This window comes from Xiphophorus maculatus, chromosome 10, assembly GCF_002775205.1.
Source record: "Xiphophorus maculatus strain JP 163 A chromosome 10, X_maculatus-5.0-male, whole genome shotgun sequence".
Lineage (NCBI taxonomy): Eukaryota > Metazoa > Chordata > Actinopteri > Cyprinodontiformes > Poeciliidae > Xiphophorus > Xiphophorus maculatus.
The window spans coordinates 22,837,588-22,858,167 of NC_036452.1; the positions used below are offsets into that span (position 1 = coordinate 22,837,588).

Sequence of the window (20,580 nt, forward strand, 5' to 3'; positions counted from 1 at the left end):
TGCCTAGAAAGTCTGGTTCGTTTGCGTAATCAAGCTCTGATGCAGATCAAAAATAAGTGATCTCTGGTCCCCCTACAAACCATCGGTCTCAGTTTAGTTGAAGTGAACTGTCGTGCAGTTCGAATGCACATGTGAATGCCAAGTGGATTGGAGAGCATTCCAAAAGCAGGAAACGGATTATATTGCAGGACATTCTGGGTAAATATAACCAAAACAAAGGCGGGAGTCCAGAACTAACGGGAGAAATGACTCGTGTTTTTTTTTTTTACCAAAGACAAGAGAAAACCTACGAACACTAAAGTCTGATGCTACTCCATTTTTATTTAGATTTTGTGAAGAAGGCAGTAGCGCTCAGCGTTGTGTCCTTCAGTGGTTCTTGGTGTAGCGCCACCACAGGCGAGAGGAGGAACAGGTTGCTCAAAGGGTTTGGTTCATCTGCATTGTGAAAGCGAACTGCACCAGCTGAAAATGGAACAAATGTAGTCTACGGGACTACCAGGTGTGAAAACACCTTTTGTTTATTGTCGTGTCTTTTCTAAATGTCCTCCTGGCTACACTTTGCACAGAGTTTGTAATATTTAATTCAACTTTGAACTCAAGGTAATGAACTCTCTGCACACTTGTGTGTGGCACCTTGACACTTGAATTATACATGGGAAAGGGTTTAATAATTGACGACTCTCACTTAGCTTAATGGACAGAGCTAACTGTGAGCGCTGTGCCTTCCTGTCACTGTGGAACTAGGTTGCAAAAGAAAAACCCATACCCACAGGGCCGTAATTTGGCCCAGGACTCCTGCCGAACAGAGTCAGCAGCCAGCCAACCAGCCAGCCAGCTGGCCTGGGATTAAATGGACCCCAGAGGGACGGGAAGGCCAAAGAGAGGTGGAAGCTCACCTGGACACTTGGCCCTGGTGACGTCTACTCTCCGAGTCATGCCAAGTGAAAAACTGCTGAGGTTTTGCCACACTTAAAATGGTGTGAAAATGTTTAAATGTGTCCATGTTTTAGTTTGGTACTCTTTGGTGCTACGAAGGGAAACTGTCACTATGAGACCTAATGTAGAGTGAAGAAACGGTAAACTGCAGAAATCTTCACACTCGACGGCAGGAAGGAGAGCCTTTATTGAAAATCATAAGCTGATGTTCACCACTCACTCTGAACACCTCCAAACTGTGAAACATGGTAGTGGCAGCATCATGCTGTGGGGGTTATCAGCTACAGGGTGGACTATTGACAGAAACATGGATGGAGCTAAAAGGTCAGACATGGATAAGGAGCTGTTAGAGGCTGCAGAAGACTTGAGACTTAGCTGGACAACATAGAGCCATGTGTTCAATGTGTTGCAATGTCGTGCAGTTCGAATGTGTTGCAAAGTGCTGGCCGAAAATGATTTGATTTGAAGACATAAAAAATGTCTTTCAGTGTTGGGGAAAAGACACAATCTCTGGATGCGCATAGATGGTAGAGATGTACTCCAAGAAAATTGCAGCTCAGAGGGAGTTGGATAGAAATTTACGCCACACTTTTCAGATTGTTTTTTGTAAATTATTATAATTTCTTTCCGCTTTGCACTACTTTCTGCCACATTAAAAGGTGATGGGTGCATCGTGATTGTCGAAACATGAGAAATACTGCTGCAGGACTCTGCATATTTGCTTAAATAACAACCCTGCCATTGTTTTCTCTTCACATGAGAAACACTCCAGGACCATTTGAAATAATTCAACAATGCCTCCTGAAGCACTTGAGTGAAAAGTAACAAGGAACCAATTTAAAACACACAAAAAAAACCTCCATTGAGCTAAATGAAACCTTCATTAATAACAGACAGGGGAACACCTTGCAGCACCGCAGTCCTAAAACTGAAGCGAACCACAGCATGCATGCTGCTTCCTCTCACCAGGTGACCTCACACGCATGTTCTTGGACTGTGGGAATGGATGGTCTGGGCGTAGAGATGACGGCGACGGCGCTCCATCACATCACTCCACCGTGCAACAATTACAGCATGTTCAAGCTCGTAATTCCTTCATTTTTCTGGGCTTTAGATCGACTCTGCCTCAGTCAGACCTGTTCAGAAACTGCCAGGCAGCCATATCACAGGAAGTAGTGTGTGTCTTTGTGTGTGTGTGCATGTAGGGGTGTGTGTGTGTGTGTCATGATCAAATGGCTCCCCCCAGGCTACAGTGAAAGGTCAGGGATCTATGCAGGAAATTAGTGTCTGCAGAGGCACAGACAGCACATACACACACACACAGAGAGAGAGGGTTAAAGCAGAGCTCATACCCGAGGAAGCCAAACATGTCCTTCATTAAATCCTGGTACCATCCCACATCCCCTCCCTAACCCCCGATGGCCCCGCCAGCTCTCATCAGCCATTTGTCCTGATCACAAAACAAAATGAAAGTCCCCATTGACCAACACCTCCAGTTTTGTTCCTGTGTTTATTTAGTGTAAGCACCGACACCAAAGACAAATGATTGTGCTCCTCTCCGCCCACCTTCTCGCCCCTCGCTCTGCCCACGCCCCCCTGCTAAGGAGCCCCCACGACTCCTCACATCAGACGTCTGAATAAAAAGCGTGCCATGGCTCATCATTAGGCGGCGTAAGGAGAGCAAAGGCTGGCCCAGTGGCTCTCGGGTGCTTCTAGCTGGCGTTGTGCTCATTGGCTTTATAATATTGGCTTCGCTCAGTCAGGTGAGTCAGACTGCAGCTTTCAGCTCACAACCTGATGTGGATCCACACTGAGACTGAACAGCAGGGCAGTCCGCCTGCCTTGAGGCTCAGCACCGTGTTTAGTTTATGGAACTGCAGTGAAAACGTATCCGATCAGAAATATCAGATCAGTATCAGGCAGTTGCCATTAGAATAGCTCCTCGGCAACCATGGCCTCACACAAAGATCTTCTGCAGAGCGAGATGTGCATTTACTCGAGACAGTATGTAGCACGAAGCTTTGTGTCAAGTTTGTTTTATAGAAAATAAAATCCTACACCTCTATGACGTCATTTATGTTCACATTTTGTGAAGGAGGAAGTAGTGCTGAGTGTCTTTTTCAGGGGTTTTCATGTCACTTCCTTCAGCAGTGTTTGGTACAGCGCCACCACAGGAAAGTGGGTGAGCAGGTTACTGAAAGTGTTTGGCTTATTTGACACAGAGAAGTGTGGAAACGAAGCACAGCAGCTGAAAATGTAACAAATAAAACAATTTTGGTCTCCAGTCTAACGGAGACTTCCACGTCAGAAGATGGGACATTATAGCAGCTTCTTCAAACTGGCCTTGAAGCAGATGAAGTTGTCCACAAACAATAGTAATTTTAATACCGATGAAAATATAGTATAAATGTTGAGTTCATATCAGAAGAATTTCTTTTTTGTGTGTGTGTGTATTTTGAACACATTTTTATTTTGTTGGATGTTGGAGACCCTGTTCTTCCCTGGATCATGGAGCTCTTAAACTGTATCCTGACATTGTCCTGTTTATCTACTGCGTTCTCAATCAGACCCCAAAAAACGACTTTGGCACTTTGGGCTAATTTATGAAGGGTGTTATATTTTTCTGTCTTGTCTGCGATTCTGGAATGCACCTCAACCAGCTGAGACTTTAGAGCAGAGAAAGAATAACTAATATATCTCTAACCTATGTTGACAAACGACTAAAGGGCCAAACCCAACCTTTTTTGGGTGACTGAGAGAAACGGCCCGATGACGAGGTCATTCGCTGAGCACACTTTCTCAGCCAGCCCAAGTCACGCACAGGCCGCTCCAGCGACCTCACCCCTTACTTCCACTGTCACGCTCCCGCTCTGAAGCCAAGGAGATCAAAACCCTCGTAATCTATTCCCCCCGCGATTGAGTATTGTTATCCGCAGAGGAGGAGGAGAAAAAGGAGAACATGCGTTAAGAGGAGCGTTTTAACATGACAAAGCCGTTCTCGGTCAAGCCTCTCTTTTTTTGTTGTTTTTCTTACTTCTCTCCAGGTCTTCATGAACCTTTTTCTCCTTTTCCCTTGTTTTCTGCTTTTCCCCCCCCTTTTAATATCCACCTCCCGCTGCCCCATTGGAAATCCACTTCAGCCCTCTGATGCAAATAGCCCTTTGCCCCCTCCATATTTATGATCCTGCTTCCTCAACTGTTGAATATGCGCTTAAGTACAGAGAGCTTTGAATACTGCCAGTCAGATTGGATTAGTGGGTGTCAATGGGTAGATAACCTCTCTGTTAGAGTGAGTGAAGAGCAAACACTCGAGCATAAGCATTCATGACGGTCCTTTGGCCTTCAAACGCTGAGAGGCACTGTGTGTGGCACTCAGCCCAATAAAGATGAATAGGCTCTTGTTAATGTGTATAGGTGTAATTTCAGGGCTGGCAGACTAGCTTACGAATGAGTAGCATTTTCCAGGATTTTCTTCCCCAGCGATTGTTTTTGAATGCAGAGGCCAGAAATGTGTTCACAATCACTCCGCTAATTGAAATCATCTGTCTTAAATCTCACAACAATAATGTTTTTGAATGACTTACTGTGCTCCGAGCAGGCTGTTCTGCTCCACCACCCACCTCTTTCTGATGACTTTGTCAGATGAATATTTTGGAGGCCTGTTGCGCGCTAAGACTGAATTATATGTTTCTGGTTATGTTGACATGTACTTCCATGAGAAGAAAATGAGTCCAGGCTGATTATGGTTAGACAAAAAAAAGTTGCCTTAAGACGGCTAAGAAGCTTTTACATCACACACAAAGATTGGAACTATCCACAGACTGGTATGTGACCTTCTTCTCAGATGCTTGCTGTGATATTTTTCTTCACTGTTTTGTATGGTATTGTATGTCCAAACAACCAAATTTGTATTTTCCTGTAAGCAAGGAAAAAGTGCAGAAGCTATTTTTGAGTCAGTTGATTAGTGGTAGATATCAACTTTAGTGCCATTAGCACATTGTTTATCTGTTTCTACCTTGTCCCCAGAATGTCTCCTTATACACAATTTAAAATGCACAAGTGTCCAAGTGTTTTCAGTCAGGCAACTCTAGAATGACTTCCCGTGGTACTTATAAATAAAAGTATCAAAAATAGATTCAGGATGTGGAGCTTAAAGCACCCACTACACAGCCAGGACTCATACTAATAGCTTGTACTTCGCTCAGACTTCCCTTTGACTAGGAAAATTGACTTATTTTAATATGATGGCATCTTGTATAGGATTGTATTTGAAATGTAATCAATTACAAATTTATTGATGGAACTTGACTTAATGCTGTGTTTTGATTGTTGATTCTATATTGCATTGTGTTTCTGTGTTTGTAATGATGTAAAGCACTTTGAAATGCCTTGCTGCTGAAATGTGCTATACAGATAAAATTTGATTGATTGATTGATTGATTGATTGATTGATTGTACCAGAGGTATACCACGCTCTGGAAGCTAGAGCTTCCAGAGTGTGGTAAAGCTAGAGCTTTATCACACTTTGAAAATATCAGATAAGGATGTTTCTGTCTGACTGATGATGTAAACAATTGAAAAGCATGATTCATTTTAGCAGAAAATCACACTTGGCTCTCGTGGCTCCTAATCATTCTCATTCCTGATCAGTTGCTGGAAATGCTCAGGAAGATCTACTCACATTTGGTCTGTTGTTGATTTTTTCTTTTTCTTTTTTTTGCTGGAATGTGGAAACTGGAAGCAGGCAGAGCGGAGTGAATGATGCAGACATTTAGTTTTCTCCCTAGATGCCCCTGTTTCAGAACATTTCGGCATCGTTTCAGGCCTGCAGCGACTTGAATGAAAAGGACTCGGTTTTTGGTGCTCCGGATTTAGTAACTGCTCTTTGCTCTCTACGGACTCCCGATATGCATGAGTGCAAGTTTGTTTATCGTCTGAGAGGACAGAACCAAGCAGTCGGCCACTTTAGCGCAATCATACAGCCGACGGGGAGAAACTCAGCAAAACATTGCAGCTTAATGTTTCATGATGGGTTTTTTTTCTCTCTCTTTTCATTTTTTCCTGTTGAAACTGAAACATTTTGAGATTGTTTCATATGTGTGTGTGCTGTTGTCACGCTCTAAAGACGACCTTAAGAGACATTCCAGTTGTTAGGGTTCTCCAGGAAGGGCGTATTATTTACCTTTAAGAAAGTTGACAAAGGCAGATTGCACTCTGGTTGCACCTTCTCGGTTTCTTTCTCTCTCTCTCTTTTTTTTTTAGTAAGCGGTGAAGCAAACATTGTACACTTTCTTTTTGTCTTTCTTAATCTCTGATTTTGAAACGTTTTTCTCGCATCTGGAGCTCTCCGGTGAACCCTGACCCTCCTGCCTCCACATTTCCCAACCTCTGATTGCTCATCCTGACGGTAAACAACTGATTACTGCCAATAAACGTTGTGCCCGGTTGTGAATCCTCCATAATCATTAGAAGTATTTATCAACTCCAGCCTCAGGTTTGGATTCACACACACACACGCTCGCCCTACGTGTTGTGGGTTGACAGCATTACAGGCCCTTTTAAACACCCTTCCATTCCTCCTCCCTCCCTCTGCTCTGTCTGCACTCATCCTGGCACCCTTTGACCGATGAGGGCTGACTTTTGGCCTCTTTTGCCCACCATCATGTCCCTCACCATCAACTCATGCCAGATATCTCCGGTCACCCCGGGGCATGTGCCAGCTTGCATAGCTCCACTGTCACTCAGCAGGCATTGACAGCTGCTGGGTTAGAGTTGCTCCCTGGTACTTTGCAGGGGGAGAGTTGATGTTGGAGGTCACCCGGTTCTCCCTTCCCCCCCACCAAGATGATATTTTCTCGATCCTCTCGATGCTGTTTTCTTTCCCCGATAGATTCAGAAATAATAGATGTTGAAATGATTGAACTTTTCACATTTTGTAACCTTAAACATACCTTAGTTTTTATGGGCAGATAACATAAATCTAATCTTTTATTTTTCTATCTTCACCCAGTCTGTTGCAATAAGCAACCAATTAATCACATGAAAAATTAAAATGAGCTGAATTTCCTTTCTAACGGTCAAGGGGAGTTTTGATTAGACTTTATAATCCATTTTATTTATGATTTCAGTTGTTTGGTTTTTATTTCTTTATTTGTTGTGTTTTGTTTCGGATATTTAAAATGTCGTCCAGTTGCGGTGTTAAGTCTTCTTTACAAAATCAAAGTTTTAGTCTTTAAGAGGGGGAACTTGCATTATTATGCCATTATATGGTTTTGCAACCATTACTTGAAAATGGTTGCAAAACAACAATATTATCATTTATCGCAATTATTCTTGGGACAGTTTATCGTTGAGTACAATTTATTGTGACAGACTTTTAATGATCTATTAAATTCAACTATCTCTATGGTGAAACATGGCGGTGGCAGCATCATGCTGGGCTTTCCTTCAGTAGGGATGTGGAAGTTCAGTCCTGGAGGAGGATAAATACTTTTCTGTCATCTTACAACCATTTTAAATTCAGACGCCTCCATCCAGTCTGATTTGAAGATATTTTGAAAAGTAGAAATAATAATGATGCTGATGATGATGAGGTCATACTTCATAAAGGCTTGTAGCTCTGCTTGCATTGAAAGGTAGTCCTGGAAAGTTTTGATGTAATGAGCTGGATGCATATCTCTGCTGGAACTGTTTAGGTTTTCATTTGTGAAATAAATATTCTAACGATGTTAGAAAATTTTGTGATGGCGTTAACGACTGTAAATCTTGCGATGATGTCCGTTGCAGTATATTCCTGTTTAATGCTTTCCTCGCTTTCTCATCGCCGCTTGCATCACTTTGTGACCTTTGGCCTTTTTGGCAAATGTCCATTTATTTCTGCTGCCTTGACACTCTGTCCAACTATTGTAACAAAATATAAATATCACAAAAGTTAATGACTCTCAGAATACATTAACCAAACAATTATTGCTATAGATTGTGCAAAATATATATAAAAGTATATATATATATATATATATATATATATATATATATATATATATATATATATATTTTTTTTTTTTTTAGAGCCTAGATTTAAACGCATTAATTTTGATTACTTTATTATCTCAAATTTTGTGCGTTAAAATTTTTAACTGCATTTCTGTTTACATACAAAGGAATCTTTGTATTAGCTCGTTTCGCACAAACAACATCCGTAAACAGTGGGGGGGGGGGGGGATTCTTGAATTGATGTGGCTTATTTCAATTAAAATGAGATTATTTCTAACTATTATAATTAATCTTGTAGATGCCTTCCTTCCACTGCGTAATTATGCGGTACGTCTTGTTGGCTGTGACGTGACAGCAGGTGAAAGAGTGGAATACTGTTTTTAGCTGTGGTCTGTGTGCTGCAGCTGTCCTCTGGTTTGACAGGAGGCTCCTAATCACCTACAACAGTGGTGGCATGTGGCAGAAGTCGCTATAGTTAACATGAAGTCTTTGCTCAATGTCTGGTCACCTTCGCCATCTGCTCAATCACTCGCCACCGCCCCACCCCCGGCCTCCTCACACCCCCTCAGACTCTAGTTTGTCCACACATGCTCTCTACTCCGTCTCCATTTGCCGTCGAGCCGATGATGGTGAAACCTGGTGTGGTGATGTGTTGGGAGCCCTGGCGGAGTGGGGATTGTCCCGGGGAACACGGCGGCGCTGATGAAAACCAGACCCCCTCCCCACCGCCTCTCAGGACCACGCTGACGCACACGGAGCGCCCATCACTGAGCACGCTCTAAACCCAGAGGCCTTCATTCGCCTCGCTAGCAGCTAACAAACAAAAAAAATAATATCCACATGACATCCATATATGCTGTTTTGCAAAAAGAAAAAGAAAATGCATCGCTCTGATGTGGAAATGTCGTAAATTTCTCATGTTAAGTACAATCTGGTTTTTCCCTGCGTCTGCTCCAACACAAACACCAGCGTTCCCTGGTGTGGGGGAGAGAGATCATCAGAACAGGCAGGGCTCCGCCTTTCCCTTCGGCCTCTGCTCAGGCCCTCGTTTATCACTCACATATGTGTTTTTCTTGCTGTAGCACTCTAGATGGGCTAGTTATCTGGCACCAATTTGGAGCACCATCCATCAAGATTTAGACACGGCGGCGAACGGAGCCTTCAAACGCGGGCCGCAACGGCCGTAGCCGCAGCTGTCACTTCACATTTCTGCGCTGCTCGCGAAATTTGAATATCAACAATGTTTGCAACAAAAAAAAAGACAAGAAAAACAACAAGCTGTCATTTCACCGAGACGTCAGCCGTGGCGTGCTCCGTGTCATTTCTTCGTGTCCTGCCTCTCGGTGAAACAACATCGTATAAATATGGAAAATGCTCGCCATAACCTGATTTTTAGACTTTTTATGTAGACGTGCCAGGTTTAAATTATTTCCACAAACATCAGAGATTCTTCATAAATCTCTCTCTCGCCCCTCCTGCGACTCTGACATGTTGGGCTGTACTATCGACATGAAGCAGCTCAGATGGAGCGCTATCAGGCACAGCGATACAAGCTGAGCCTCTGACTGGAGGAGATGATGATGATGATGACGAGCAGCATGCTGAAGGAGCGTGACACATCGACAGCGGTGGAAAGATTCTTTATTGTAAACTGTGATATCACAGTTTGATTTATTTATTTTTTTGTCTTGCAATAGCATGACGGCTCCAATCTCCTGTTAAGTTGACTAACTTTAGCTGCAGCTAGCGGCTGTTTATCTATCAATCCATCCAATATTAAGACCATGAAATTGGCACATTTTGCCGATTTTACATTCAAGTCTTTTTTTCTACAATATTAAGATGCGCTCCAATTAATTTCATTCTGTTTTTAAATAAGAAAATAAACTTTTTATGGGTCAAAATGCAATGACAGCACTGCTTTAGTGAAAACTTGATGATTTGTAGCGAAGGAAGCATCTGCAGCAAAAAAAAAACAACTTCTGCTTGGCTTCACATCAGTACAGTGTAGGGTTGATAGGTTGACTATTTCTGGATCAATTTATTAATAACTGAATAGAAAAAAGGTTCATGATAGGAGATTTTTTTTTACAGTATTTCAATGGGGTGAAGCTATAATTAGGCAACTTGTTGAGTTTTCGGTAGAGCATATTTACATAAAATTCATATGTTTTTGCAGAGTTTTGGCTTAATTACTCCTCTGAGTATGTTGTTCTTTCAGCAGCTGGTCTTTGTTTTTTGAGCCTGTAGTCTCTGGTAATTATTAAGCGATTACTAAATCAGCTGATGCAGGTTTTCTCTCTAAGCACTAAAACTGTGGATGCATTAAGAAATCAGCAGGTGAGTGAATTTTAGTCTCCTTTGCTGCTTTTGGTTGAGTAAGCAATTATCGGTTACTCTCAGATACTAACGTTGTTCAGGGCTTTACTAATGTCGCCCTGGGCAACCGTCCAGACCAAGCAGAGAAATCATCTCTCATCAGGTTGCGGTGGCGGCAGCAGACTTCTGTGTCAAAGTTAGCTACCTTCAGTGCCAGTAAGATGTTCAGAATGACTTCTGTGTAAGAAGGAAAAGGAAACTGTGTTTTCTGCAACATTTTAAGACGTGTGTGCAGTTCTTACAGGCTGCGAGAGAGATAACAGGAAGGCTGAACAGAATTACAACAAAGTAAGTCTGTTTTATGCTTTGGCACTTGTTGGCTGCAACTTCCTCCGTCCCACACGCAGCGTGATGTCACCGCTGCTCCTAACATGAAGACTTGATGCCCTCTCACTACAGGAAGGCCGGGACTGTAACGATATTCCTAAATGTTTCAGAGTTACAGTTGTAAAAGAGGAATCAGAACCATCAGCAACTCGTTTTAACAATGAGTTGATCACTTTCTTGACTGTGATCAACTCCTTATTAAAACATTTAATTCAACAATTAAATAACGCACAGTGGCTGTAAAAGAAACGTGGTAGAAAAATAATGATTTTAGACAACAAAAAGTAGTTTTGACACATTTGATGAACAGGAAGGATATGTAGAATATTCAGCATTTGACCTGCTGATCAACAATGGCATCTAAGCGAGGAAAAGTTTCCACATTTAGCCCAGTGGCCGACTGACTGATTCATTCATCTCCGTTTTGCACCCATGCTGGCATTGGAAGCATGCATTGCAAATATGAAGGAATTGCTTTTGGCAAAGGAATCAGCGAGGCTCCAGATAATAAAAGGATTTTGGGTTCTTAAGATGCTCAGTGGGAGGAGGCAGGAGATGTCACTGGAAGGCTTAGAGTGGAGCTGCAGGCCGGCCTGGATGAGAGCTGGTAGACTGGATTTGGTTGCAATGAGTAGGTGTGAGGCTCAGTGTCTGCTCCTCTGGCCTGTGGTAACCTCCACTCCTTCCTCTGGTGTGTGTGTGTATGTTCACTTGCGCTGCCGTCAGATTTCTCTTTCTATCCCGCCTAATAAGTGTTCACACTCTGTGTTTGAACACAAACACACACCCCAGTGGTGCTGCCCCTCTCACAGCCTGTCAGTGTGAGTGAGATCGCCTCACGCCCGCCCCCGCCTCGTGTCGGGACGCCGTGTCGGTAATCAGTGCGAGGGTAGCGAACAAACTCCAGCCGGTTTTTCACCGTGACTTTCTGTCAGAGAATGGCAGGATTTCCCTGGAAGCGAGGAAATGGTCCCATTTCCCCTTTAGGTTATTCAACATTGCTGACAAAGCATGCCACATCCACGTGTGTTTCACATATTCTGGCACACTTCCTATTTTCCTGCATGAAAACATTTGTACAAAGTCTGGACTGTTGCATTCACAGCCCTTTTTTTGTCATGTTACATCCCCAAACGTCAATGTTTTATTGGGATTTTATGTGATTTATGGATTTAGCTCTATCCATTTTCCCACCAACTTACACCAGTTTCCCCATCATTGCTCATCAAAAGCACCCCCACAGGATGATGCTGCCACTACCATGTTTCTCTCTAGAGATGGATTGTGCTTTACATAAAGTCCAAAGTCATCTTTAGAGACATCATTTTCAGATTGGTATTTCTAAAAAAAACATCAAATGTTTAATTGCATGTTTTGTAATTAGGGCCGAGACTTTAACACATTACTGTTGATAAATTAACTACATAGATTTTAACACGTTGTTTCTTTTTTGAGCAAATTAATCGCGTTGTGTTTGTTTTTTATTTTCATACAAAAATCCCAAGCTGGAACTTTTGTATTTGCGTGTTTCTTGTAAAGCTGACATACAGGCGACACCCGCTAACAGTGGTAACATCCACTTCTCTTCTCATTTTTGTTTCAAAAGAACTTTGTGGTTAGACGCTGGAGAAGACTGCTGTTGTGTTCAAGTTGTGCTAAAGAGTTAGCCTGTGTGAAACTATTCAAGCCTGAAATAGCATCTCCATGCTAAACATGACGTCTCCAATGCTAATGTCAGCGTCCAGAGTCCACATTTGTAAAGACGTATTTTTTCAAAACAGTTCCATGAATACAATTTTTAAAATGATGCTTATTCTCTCTACGTACAGTTTTCAATTAATTGCGATTAACTCTGTGAACATTTTAATGGAGTCCCACCACTATTATTATTATTATTATTATTATTATTATTATTATTATTATTTCCTTTCAAGTCGCAGTAGTTTCTCATGAGAAACACTGAGTGATTTGGAATCATTTCTTCTGTCTGATATTCTGACCTGTGTGGTTTTGCATGGTGGTCTCTCTCCCCTGACCTCTACGTTAGCCATCCAGTTGCATCATATCTGGAACTCTCCGCAGACGGCCCGTCTGTAGCATCGTTGTCCCTTTTTGCCTGATTTCTTGGCGTATGGAGGAAGCACAAATGCATCTCTATGTGCTCCCCCATGTGCTTAACACATGGTGTGTGTGTGTGTCTGTGTGTGTGTGTGTGTGTGTCCAGTTAACCTAATGGAACCTAGGGAACACAATGGACCACGACTGAGTAGGGATCAGCAAAGTGGAAGACCCTCACCCCCTCGTCCCTGCAGTCTTTATTTTCTCCTGCTCTTTTTGCCACAGTCCAGCCTGCCAGCCCGCTAATGTCGTTAGCTTCCCTCTAATGATGGCGAAATCTCATTAATATGCTTCACAGCCAGGCCCCAGTAACCAGTGGGGATGAAGGTAATCAAATCTCAAAGGACTAACCTAGAGCTGAACCCCGAGAACTGCTGGGCTGCGCCGGGCTGAGACAGTCCAGTGTCTGGAGGCTTGATAATAGCCAGTGGGCTCCAGTGTCTGTGTGGTTCTCCGCCTTTGAAGTGGTGATGTTAGCCAGGCCGTCTTCTGTCAGGATTATGGCTCTGAGTAGTTCATCATCGGAACAGATTTCATTTCAGCCTGGTGGTGCTTATTTGTCCGTTTAATTCTAGCCCGGCGCTAATTGCCGACGTGGCTTCAGCCTGGGTGCGCTCGCTGCTCTTTATGTAGAGCAGAGCGAGCTTAAGCAGCATCGCTGGACAACGCTCTAACTTGAACCTAATTAAATCACTGATACTTTGACTCTGGAGCGCGAGAGCGGCTCAGAACACGAGCTGTTAAGACACTTGGGAGCAGATGAATTCCACGCCATCACTTCCAGCTCACTGTACGGGTAAAATCACAAAAACCAAGCTTAAGTATCGGCCCTGATACTGAAAACAATTCTAGACAGGGTATCAGTGACAAAGTGCCTGATTTATAAGGACAGATCTATTCAGTCTAACTCTATGCTTTGTGCTCTGAGCGATGTCATGCTTTATTATTTATTTTACATATTTAAAATTCCTTCCTGAACCATTTGAAAAAAGTTTTGTTGCAGTTTATTTTTTGCACGTTTGACCAAAGCACCCAACCTGTTGTTTTATTCAGTTTATTTGTTTTGCATTTGGATGTTCTACTCCTAATTGTTCTTACTGAACAAATTAAAGTTGTTTTTTCATGTTTGACCAAACTTGTGGTGCTGTTGGTGTATTTGAGTGGGCTGTACTGGTGCAAAGTTGGCAAATAATTCAGTACATTTGTGTCTGTTTAAAAAAAAAAAAAAGAAACTCAATTCAGCTGCAGATATCGGTCATTACTAAACTTCTGATATCGGTATCAGAAGTGAAAACAGTGGATCCCTAGTACACAATAACGTCATTAATTCAGCGGCCATTTTCAACTTCTTATTTTGCAGCTTTTTCTACTTTTTAACCAGTGTATCTGCTCAACAATTAAAGCCACTGTGGCTCACCAACTCAACTTTTACAGTTCCAAGACAGATGGCTGGGGCTTCTTTAGTTTCCACACCACAACATGATGTAAAAGTGAAGGACCAACTTTACCAGATTTTATTGACTCTGCTGCTAAAAGTGTGCAAAAAAGCCTTAAAATAAGTTTTTGGGTTTTTTTTTGGTGGTGACATAAACTTATGCTGCTCTCCACCAGTCCCACTGTGTTTGTCATAGTTAACGTTGTTTATTACTTTGAAGAATGTCTGAGACAAGCCAGCCTCTGAATCACATTATATTTGAATGCCAGAGAAAGAGGAAGAGATTGATTACTAACAATGTTCCTGGAAACCATCATGAAAGGAAGGCATAGATTTAAAAATAGCTTCAGTTTGATTTAGTTTTGTAGGAATTATTTGAGGAGCCTTTAAAGCATTTAAATGTACTTAAATCAAAAAGTTGGATTCTTAAAAAAATAAATTAAGTTCAGTGAATTAATTAATTTTAAGGAATTTTGTGGGTTAGGGTTAGCAGCTGCACCATATATGGATGCTATCAATCCTCAGCCATCCAGAGTTCGATTCCCAGCTCTGACCTTTACTGCATGTCTTCCTACCTTCTCTCTCTGCCCCACAAATAAATACCACTGCAGGGTTTACCCCATAAAACCTGCTAAGCTCAGTGGTAGAGGGCACTAGGGCAGTCATCCAGCAGCCCACCGTGTTTTTGTGTTGAAAAATGTCAAAAGTCACAAAAATGTTGATGTGCACAAACACGCGTCATAATTCTGAAACAATAGCACGTGAGTCCAAAGGTCATTTGCTTGGACAGCTCCCCCAGTTTAATGAGTCAACTATAAACCTAGCTTAAGCTGTCTTTACTGTCACTCTTACTGGTGCTTTGAAAAAACTCTATTTAAAATAAACAAACGATCCTCAGACTGGTGGGGTTTAAAGTAAAGCCTGTTGGCCCGCCAGGCTTATAATCCACTGGAGAAAATCCTGTCACTAGTACATTTTATTTCTAAAAAGAAATAAATAATTTTTAGGCTTTTTCCATATGTTTAATAAATATTGTGCTGTCAGACATGAGACGTGACCTCATCTGATCAGTCTGGTTTCCAGTCTGTTCTCACTGGTTACGCCTGATTGTCGTTGTGCTGTTTATTCCCAGCGCTGGGACTGGTTTGACAACATGCCGGCCGGCACGCTTTAATCCCGCCTCTGCTCTGATTAATGGTTTATGGTTCACCTTCCAACCAAGAGTCCTCAGCTCCATCATACGGCCATAAGAACCGTCACTCACGGCCCACAGTGAGGCGTTTCTTACAGACACAGGAGAGATGTTTTTCACTGCGTTTTTTTACTATAGGGAATCTGCATTTCCAGAGGTCGCAGTAAGCTCCTCTGGTAAATCTGAGTGACTTCTTTCAGTTTCTCTGCATCCGATTTCTTTTTCACTCTGCAAATGGCACAATAGTCGGGCTTGTGGGCTGCTTGGTGCTGATCAGAGTTAGGGCCAGCGAGGGCAGCCGATGGCCTAAGTAGCCCTGTCCTCGCCGCTCAGACTCTGTGTTTCTGTCCACAGGCCCGCCATTGTTTTTGCTCCATGCCTCGGCTTGACAGGCCTCCAGAAGCCAGCCATTGTATTTAATTACAGGTCGTCGGCCCCCTCACAGACTCTTGTCCTTGTGTCCTAGATTTCCATGGGTGCTCTCATTAAGAGACTGTACATTCAGTTTGTGTGTGTGTGTGTGCGTGGGCGTGTGTGTGTGTGTGTGTGAGAGAGAAAAAAAATAATCACTTCCTTAATTGTCCTGTGAAAACTATACATCTGAGATTTTAGTGTAAATTTCTCCGGCTCCTTAGAATATGTTTTGTTGTTTTTTCTTCAGTATTCATGCCCATGAAGCACCTGAAAGCACCACGCCGTAATGAGCCCCCGTCAAGCATGGCGGGACAGCGAAGAGAACTGAATGGATTTCTGATGATGAGAAAATATGCCACGTTATGCAAGCGCTGCCCTGTTTAAGCTTAATTTGCTTGACGTGAGCGTAGTGACTGCGTCGCCCAGCGGCATGGGTCACAGCCGCTCCCAGTGACCCCTGCGTCAACGGCGAAGTTTCCCTCGCTGCCTCCATCTCATGTCTGCTTCACTTAAAACTGCTGCTCTGCTGTGTTCTGGAGACACTGCAGAAGTTTCTCGTTGTCTTTTTGTGTGCTTCTGGTTTTGGCCTTTTTGTTTGGCTCCTCTCCGCTTTCTGACTGGAGAAACTTCTATTGATTTTTTTTCCCTTTACCCCGAGCTGCTATCTGAAACCTGCGGAAGGTGGTTCAGAATATCTGGATCTTTCAGTGTTTAAACTCAGTGCCACAGTGAAACCCGTTTTGTTTCAGAGCGTTTTCAGAAGAAGACACCGAGCACAAAACTTCCTCCTTCATGAAATGTAACCATTTGGCATCAGATTTTAGCATTTGTGGGATTTTTCTTTTGTCTTTGGCAAAAGATTACTAGCCATTTCTCCTGCTACTAGCACAAGACTCCCACGTTTATTTTAGTTGTGTTTATCCAGAATGCTCTGTGCTGTAGTCCACTTCCTGCTTTAGGAACGGTCTCTGGTTCGCTTGGCGTTCACATATGCATTTGAACCGTACCAGAGTTCACTTCAATCAAACCCAGATGTAGGTTTGTAAACATAAAATGCGCATCGGACTTCAATCACACATTTTATGTGTGATTTTTTTAAATATAACCAATATAATCTGTTGGAATTTTCTTTTTTCTTTCTGTGATAGATTTCAGTTCTGCAATAAGATGCAATGGTACACATCTTTACCATTGCGTCTTTAGTAAGCATCACTCATTGATGTTGAAATGAAATATGGAGCTTCCTGGAGGTGGGCTTAACTGTACTGACACCAGAAACCCTCTTGGACCTGCTTGATGTGTTTCAGATAACAGACTGCGAACAAGCATCTTACTGTGACTCCAGCTCTAGCCATGGGGCACTTTGTCATATCCCTCTCCCTCTGTCTCGTCTCGCTTGTTTCCAGGAAAAACAACGTTTCCAATGTGTGAATATATTTTTGTATTTATAAGCTGTAATTCTTCCTTTTGTATCTCTTCATCTGGAGCATGAAAGACTAGGTCTACCTCTTGAAACTAATCGTTGCTGGCAGCGAGGGGAATAAAGGAGGTAAATCTTTAGAGCTCCTGTAGACAAAGCCAGCACAGACATGCTAGAGTTTCAAAAGCTGCATAAAAACAAATGTTGTTATGAAGCCGCTTGGCAGAGCTGTACTATTTTAAAGTGTTCAAAGCGTCCAGATCTTAGCTGGTTCCACCCTCCACCCGCTTTCGCCTGACCGAAGCTGGCTCGGCATCAGCACTCGCCAAAGCAGGATTATAGACTTATTTGGTCAAGGGTTGGCTGTTCGTTGTGTGAATGCAGATTTTATAATTGATTTAAGAGCAGTGTTTTGTAACACACTCGCTATTGAGGTCAAAGTCCAACACTTATTACATGAAGACAGGTTTTGTCCTCCATAATCCCAGCGCCACATGTTGTTTGCTTGGCCGGTGTAACCTTGACAGCCACCAAGATGGTTTTTGTTGCACTTGCCGCGCGCGGCACCGGGGCCCCAGTAAAGCAGCACAGCCTCGCAACGCGCCCTGCTTGCTTTGAACGAGTCCGTCGCAGCCTGCGATCGATCCTGCGGTCAGTCCAAACACGCATGCTTTAGAGAAACACAGAATTTTTAAAACGGAGGCAGTATTCCAGGTCTTGTATCAGACAAAGCCAGACTTTGAACCTCTCTGCCAGTGCGGCCGCCTCGTGCTGCTCTCGTACACACAGACGTGTAATATGAGCTCTGAGTGAGATTTCTGCAGTGATTCCAGTCGTCGCTGGTTTGATAAGAGACATTTTTCCGCTGAAAACACCTGATAAGAAGCTCGTCTTTGACTTTAAAGCTGCTTTTTCAATGCATGCCTACAAGTTAGCCTTTTGGTGATTTGTATTGGACGTAGCTAAGCATATCTGTTTGCAGGAGGAAAGGGGGGGATTGCTTAAGATCTGCGTCTGGGTGTGCGCTCGTGAGATTGTGTTTATCCCCGCTTGTATCGATTAACGCCGAACGTCTGTCAGCGCCGGCCTGATAGTGTTTGCTAACCCCGCTCTCATTTCTCGCTCACATTTTTTCCCCCTCTACTCTCTGCAGCAATAGAGACCCAGAGCACCAGTTCAGAAGAGATAGTGCCAAGCCCACCCTCGCCTCCCCCGCCGCCCCGCGTCTACAAACCCTGCTTTGTGTGCCAGGACAAGTCCTCAGGGTACCACTATGGTGTCAGCGCCTGTGAAGGCTGCAAGGTAAGACTTCCCCCTGCCTTCCTCTGAATCTGCCAAACAAGCAGGATTTTCAGCAATCTCACAGCCTTTGTGTGATTTGCACCACAAAAAAAGCGGATGGGGGAACACACTCCCACCTCCCTCCCGCCGCCTTTTTAGCATTTTCAGGCCAAATTTTCACATCTTTTTGAGATTTCTCAGTGTTAGATGCGAGAATCTGATTCAGAATCATGAGTTGGGAGTTTTTCTTAAATCTAACTGGCATTATCATCAGTGGGACTTCTTCCATCACTCGTACATTATACGACAAGATCTCTCCTGTGATGGATGCTCCTCTTATCACAAGGGTGTATGAAATGTCATCTGTGCAGGATTTCAGATTTTCGCTCCTCATATCGGTGCTGCTGACATGTCCAAACCGGGGCTGCCTGTTATCAATACCGCCCTGTTGCACAGGTGTTGAAGAGGTCGCGTAACCCTCATCTGCTCCCTTATCAGCTGATAGTTGCTGTGTGTGCATACATGTTCTCCTGCTGGAGTTGAACACACAGTGTGTTTATCTAGCCGATTCCCTGGCGAAGCAGGCCGGTAGTTTAACATAGGATGAGACGGAGGTGTCCTTTTACTTTAAATGCATTCACATAAGGAGGTGCACTGATCTGATATGAGATTTTGAACAGGCAAAACTGATTTAACTGAGTTTTATTATTTTTAAAACATCGTCTGTAGCAGATCTGTCTTTCTCCTGCTTGGAAATGTTGGGTAGAAAGTCTTGAAAACTCCAAAAATGTAGTGATGGTCTGGATGAATGGCTGGCATCTCTGTGGAAAATAGTTTCTGCAGGGTCTTACAGGTAAAAAATGTTTGATTTGATAGATTTTCATATCCAGTCCTAAATTCTTGTTAACTCCTGAAAAGCTTTTCCTCCCACAAACTGTCCTGTTATCGTTTCTTCAGAGAAATAAAACCCAAACGTTTGTTAGTAACGACCATCGTCTGCGTCGTGAAAGAAAACTTACATTCAATATTTGGCTTGAGAATGCCAAACTTCAGAAGTCGACTAAAATCCATCATCAAAGCTGCGTTTGAAGGTGATGAAGCCGGGTAAACACCAGAGACAGGTGCCAGAGCCGAGCAGCGCCAACGTCTGGATCTAATTTCACTGAAATTACCTGGATTTTTCTAAAAAGAAAATTCCGAAAAATTCTTGCGCTTTGATTACCGAAACAATAACTTCTGAGTTTCCAAAAGTGGGTCACTGGGTCACAAGGCTGTAGAAACTGAAAATGCTCCGATTTCCGTCACCAGCCAGTTTCTCTTGAATACTGCAGAAGTCTTTGCAATGAGAAATGATCAGAATAGCCCAGGTAACCAAAGAGTTTGTCACATAAATACTTTTTGCATAAAATAAAAATGTATAACAATTTAAAAAGGAACTAGAAGTCAGCCTGTTCCATTGCTGAACCAGGTCTTTGTAAAACCAAAGTTTTGATGCACCATGAAGCTGTATTACAGGTCCTGTACATTATTGAGTTCATTATTTTTCCAAACACTTTGTCCTGCAACATTTACTTCCTGCTGGGGTCATATGACCTGCTTTGATCTGAACAGACCTGAACAATGAGTCATTCAGTTTGGGAGTTTATTGCAGAATTCTGTCCAGAACAAACAACTTTTTTCTCCTCTAATTATCACCAGGACAAATCTGGAATACTTTTTTTTTTACCTTAACGAAAAGGTTTCCAGTAATCAGACTGATTGAAATAATACATGTAATAGTTTATTAGGCTGTTCCTGAATCAGTCCTCCTCTAAGTACATTTTTGCTCCTTATGTTTATTCCTTACTCTGTTAGTAGTTCTCGGTGGTACAACTCTTCAAATTCTGTTTCTGGTTTAATAGATTTTTTTTTCTCACTTTTTTTCCTTTGAAAATAATAAAACAAAGATGGCGGCTCCAGGTGGATTGACATGACCTGAAGTATGGAACCCCAATGAGTGCATTGGTGGAAAAAGTATCTTAATTCCCCTAAAGTTAAATCTTCCTGTTACAGTGTTGGTTTAAAGCAGTGCTTCTCAATTCCAGT

At 42.7% G+C, this 20,580-nt stretch overlaps 1 protein-coding gene across 4 annotated transcripts in view; it reads left to right on the forward strand.

Moving 5' to 3' along the window:
- rara (retinoic acid receptor alpha) overlaps positions 1 to 20,580 on the forward strand; it is a 189,385-nt gene that overhangs the window by 152,448 nt on the left and 16,357 nt on the right. For all 4 annotated transcript variants that reach the window (XM_023340798.1, XM_023340797.1, XM_023340799.1 and 1 more), the window contains one exon: positions 18,368 to 18,516. In XM_023340798.1, the coding sequence (XP_023196566.1) occupies positions 18,368 to 18,516 (149 nt within the window). The remainder of the gene's footprint in view (positions 1 to 18,367; positions 18,517 to 20,580) is intronic.